The sequence below is a fragment of the Trachymyrmex septentrionalis genome, unplaced genomic scaffold (genome assembly GCF_001594115.1).
Source record: "Trachymyrmex septentrionalis isolate Tsep2-gDNA-1 unplaced genomic scaffold, Tsep1.0 scaffold9, whole genome shotgun sequence".
NCBI lineage: Eukaryota > Metazoa > Arthropoda > Insecta > Hymenoptera > Formicidae > Trachymyrmex > Trachymyrmex septentrionalis.
The window spans coordinates 857,778-862,398 of NW_017306091.1; the positions used below are offsets into that span (position 1 = coordinate 857,778).

The window sequence follows — 4,621 nt, forward strand, 5'->3', positions numbered from 1 at the left end:
ATTTTTATTTTGTTTTGACAAAATTTGATGATTTATGAAAAAGGGAAGAAAATATTTGAAATAACTGCAAAATTTATTAAATTTAATTGTGAATTTACTTCTTTATTTGTTTCACCAGTACGAAACCTGAGAAGACGTATATGATCCTGCACACTAGATGATAGTGCTTTCTCATAGTGATTGAATTTATCCAGATTAAGAATACGCATCCTGAAATTTTCAAGTTGACCACATACATGGAAGACTAGATAACCCATGAAAGAGTCCGTGCCAGTGTACGTAATAGCGGCTGTCATCAAACTAAAGCCTTGTAGAATGAAAGTTACCTCATAAAATGGACTCTTGCTTACATTATATATGTAATATGTTTGCAGTGGTAGCACTTTGCCCGGATCGGTAATATTTGTGATATATCTCATATATATATTAAAAGAAGGCAAAATTACAACCAAAATGAACGAGAAAACCATAACAAGGTATCCCCAAATCATGATTAGACGTGCAATTCGCGTTTGTCTTATCATGACAGTTCTTTCTTCTTCTGTCTTTAATTTTGTCCAGTCCTCTTTAACCATTTTTAAAATTGATACAAGAACTATTAAAAATAAATTATGCGTGTTAAAATTATTGTTGTTATTTTCTTGTTAAAATAAAGTAATAAAAATAAAAAATTTCCGTTAGAAAACGTAGTGGAAGAGAATTATATTTGAGATAAATATATAAATGAAAACAGTACAAAATATTTAATATAATATTTAAAAACTAAAAGTTAATATTGATCATTATGTGTATTAAACATTTTTAATTTAGAAACGTCTTATCTTTCTATATTAATTAAATTTTAAATTAATAGTAATTTTAAAATAGTAAAGTATGATAACTTTTTTTATATTTAATGTAGTTGTGAGAATTGAAAATAACTAAATTTCTCTTTTTAAGATTTCTTACGATAAAATCGAGAAAATAAAATTTTGAATAAATTTTGGTTTTTTTTTATAAGTAAAAATATGTTGCATACATATTTTTTCTCAAGTTTAAGAGTACCTTTTTTCTTCTGCCACAACAGAATGAGTTTTATTATTGAGCTTAAAAGCGGTAAAGTGTATTGTAGGTTATCGATCATAGACGTAATATTGCCCCATATTCGGATGAGAGAATGAAAAGATGGAAAAACGCAACTCCAAATAATTATATTTAATATAATAATCACTCGTACATTTATCATCAATTTCCTTCGTGGAGTTTCATTGAATTCTGGCCAAACTCCAAATAAGCTCAAGCAAGATCGATTTAATGTAATAACCCAATTGTAATCTATTTTTAAAAAAATATTATAGGCAAAATTAATATAAAGCTTCTTCTTAAATAAAATGCATCAATTAATATTTTGCTAAAATTGAAATGACTTGATTTTCTATTGACAGTATATTGCGTGTTTGTTTTTTTATCTTTATCTACAATATTTGTAATTTATCTACTTAAAAATATTTTCATATGATAATTATATTTTTTATTTTTTATATTATAATTTTCTTCTATACGTAGTTAGTAAAAAACTTTGCCATATTAAATTTATGTTTATTAAAAATTATTTAATAAAAATTTTATTAAAAATTTATTTAATAAAAATTATTTTATTAAAAAATTGTTTATATTGATATATTAAAATTATTGAAAAAAAAGTACCTTCATGTCCTGAATGCATCGAGATAACCATATTGTCAGTTACGTGGGAATTAACTTTTTCTTTTGCCATATCTATAATATGACCATCTCTTTAGCACGTACAATGTGAACTACAATATGCGCAAAAACTGTATAAACTTACTTCTCTTCATGAGTGAATATTGCAGTCGTTAATAATAATGTACGTGTCTGTAACAAGAATGCGCGTGACGCTTATAGCTAGATTGTTTTCCTGCGAGGAAATTGAATTATAGGGTAGTTATTTCCCCTCTGTGAACTAAACAACTGCGATCTGTCGTCAACATCGAGGGCCGCATCCAATAATAAACTTATTGTTATTGAACATATTTCGTAAACTGCAGAACTTTTGTTATTTATATAGAGAATTTGATTAAAATATTATACAATGTTGCATATATTTATGTCATGTTAAGATATCAAAATATATTCTTATTATTATTTTTATAAAAACGGAATATATATATTTAAACAAAAAGTTACAATATTATAGATTTAAATATTAATTTAATGACAAAATTGATAAATATTTTAGCTTCTTTTAAATTTATTTATTCCTTGTATATAGAAAATCTTTTTTAATAAATATACGATTCACATTTTTTATATATTGACGATAAGTTTAATCATTTCTAAACCGACCCTGTAGTATAGATTAATGTTTAGCTGAATGTGCACGATATGTAAAAGTCTTTCTGTTAAAGTTTGAATATCGGTTTTTTTTAATGGTCTGGCAAAGTTTTACACTTGAGAACTAAAATACAAAGTAGCAGATATGTGCACGTAACAAGTATCTCTTAGTATATCCATCATTAAAGAAATGACTTACATTGTTTAAGTATACGTCTAGAGATAATATATTTTAATGATATCTATTATTATTCTAAATATTTGTCAAATAAGTAAAAAAGTATATATGATATTTGGTTACTAGAATATCTTTTACTTTGTGATGATACTATTATACGATTTATTAAACAAAAAACGAGATATTAAAATTTTAATGTTTTAGTGGAATTTTAATTATTTAGTGGAATTTAATAAATAGGATTAATGATTTTTAATTTAGTGTTTAATATAAATAATTTTTTTCGACTGTTTTGTAGACCTTTTTTGTTTAATGTGGTTTTTTATGGTTATTTTAAGATTATTCAATAAATTTTTCGAGAGAAATACTGGCTTTTTTTTGTACAAAATTAAAATTTTTAAAAAATGAACGTAATTGAAAAAAATTAAGTAAACATTATTGTAAAATTAAAAGATCTTTAAATTATGTAGACTTAATAATTCACGTTAATATTTAAAATTAAAAATAAAATCTTGTTTTATGACATATTTTGTATATATTGTTGATTATATATGTAAAACGAATTAATAGAAAGTTTTTGTTAACTATTATCTTGTGTGCATATATGTATATTATCTTTAATAATTTTAAATTATTTGTTATTTTTATCTTTTATACGTATATATTGTTTATTTTTTTAAATTTCATGTTGCATGTTATACTTTTCTCTAGTTGACTTTTTCTTTTATTGTTAATTACTTTTATCATTTATATTAATCTTTTTTTTATTTTTTTATATCTTGTATCACTAATAAGTAGAATAAACATTTAATGTAACTTTTTAAATGGCTTTTTGTTGTAAATATACAAGTTACATGAACATGTAATTATCTGATGTTTCTAGTAGCTATAAAATGTAACCTAATTAGTAACACTACATATACACATATGTATATTATAGGAGATGTTTTCAAAAATAAAAGAAGCATTAAAACAATTAACTTTTATTGCATTATGTAAATATTATAAGTCATCTATTTTTATATCTATACATATAATGGAATATTCGTAATAATTTCAAACATGGAATCAATTCAATTTCTATTTTTATTATTTATTCGTTGGCGCGATATTTCAAAGCCGGGACAGGGCCTATCGATCGTATGCTCACCGTGCGCACCGGTTCTACACAGTCATGCGCGACCTACAATTTAATGATTCCGGACCAGACGGTAGTTTGAGAGGTTTTCTTGGCAATTGATATATTCGGAAACACTATCCGAGTATCTTCAAGTATCATTTTGTCTTTGTTTAATATTCGGTGAACAACAAAGACAAAATACGATACTCGTAGACATTCGGGTAATATTTTCAAATGCAACCTTACAATGGTGGCTTGTCAGACTGCCGCGCATCGCGGCGAAGAAGAGCTACTAACGCGTGAAAATTTCTTGGATCTGCCGCGGATTGAACCCGAGTTTCCCCAGCATAAACTCGCGCGTTGTCCACCATACTACACTTGTGCTCACAATTTCTATTTTAATATTAAATTAAATATAAGATATGTTAGAGAACTGTATATAAATTAAAAATATATAATCATTAATAACATTGGATTTTATATTTTTTAATTTATCTAACACATTACTTATTATCTTCAATCTAATATTGCGACAGTTTTCTCGAGATATCTTATACTTATTTTCCTTTCTTCTCTCATCAATATTTAAACTATTTTAGACCATTTTTTGTCTTTTTTGTATTATTTGATAGTTTTTATCAATAAGCAGAACAATCACTATATTACATTAGCAGCAGAAAATGTAAATAAATTTATTCATATAATCATTACACAATGCATATAATCATTCTACGTAAACTATTCGAGTAATCTTACATGACGCGTTTTAAATTAGTTAATATTTTCCAGTTAAATTATTATTGAATTTGTATTTTTAATATTAATTTGGGCATTATTTACTTATATACTTTAAAACATTCATTGACTCCTTGTTGTAAGTAAAACAGATATATAGCCAGCTGACGTTTTTAATAGCTATAAAAAAATACAAATATAAGTAAATAAAAGACATAAATAAAAATATATGCATATGAAAATATATACATATG

General features: G+C 24.8%; 2 protein-coding genes across 2 annotated transcripts in view; both read right to left on the minus strand.

Annotated features, from left to right (window-relative positions):
* LOC108755603 overlaps positions 1-296 on the minus strand; it is a 3,732-nt gene extending 3,436 nt beyond the window's left edge. Inside the window, exon 1 of the mRNA XM_018498718.1 lies at positions 99-296. Within this exon, the coding sequence (XP_018354220.1) occupies positions 99-296 (198 nt within the window). The remainder of the gene's footprint in view (positions 1-98) is intronic.
* Positions 297-4,490: 4,194 nt separating this feature from the next.
* LOC108755604 overlaps positions 4,491-4,621 on the minus strand; it is a 4,869-nt gene continuing 4,738 nt past the window's right edge. The window contains exon 4 of the mRNA XM_018498719.1: positions 4,491-4,547. Within this exon, the coding sequence (XP_018354221.1) occupies positions 4,491-4,547 (57 nt within the window). The remainder of the gene's footprint in view (positions 4,548-4,621) is intronic.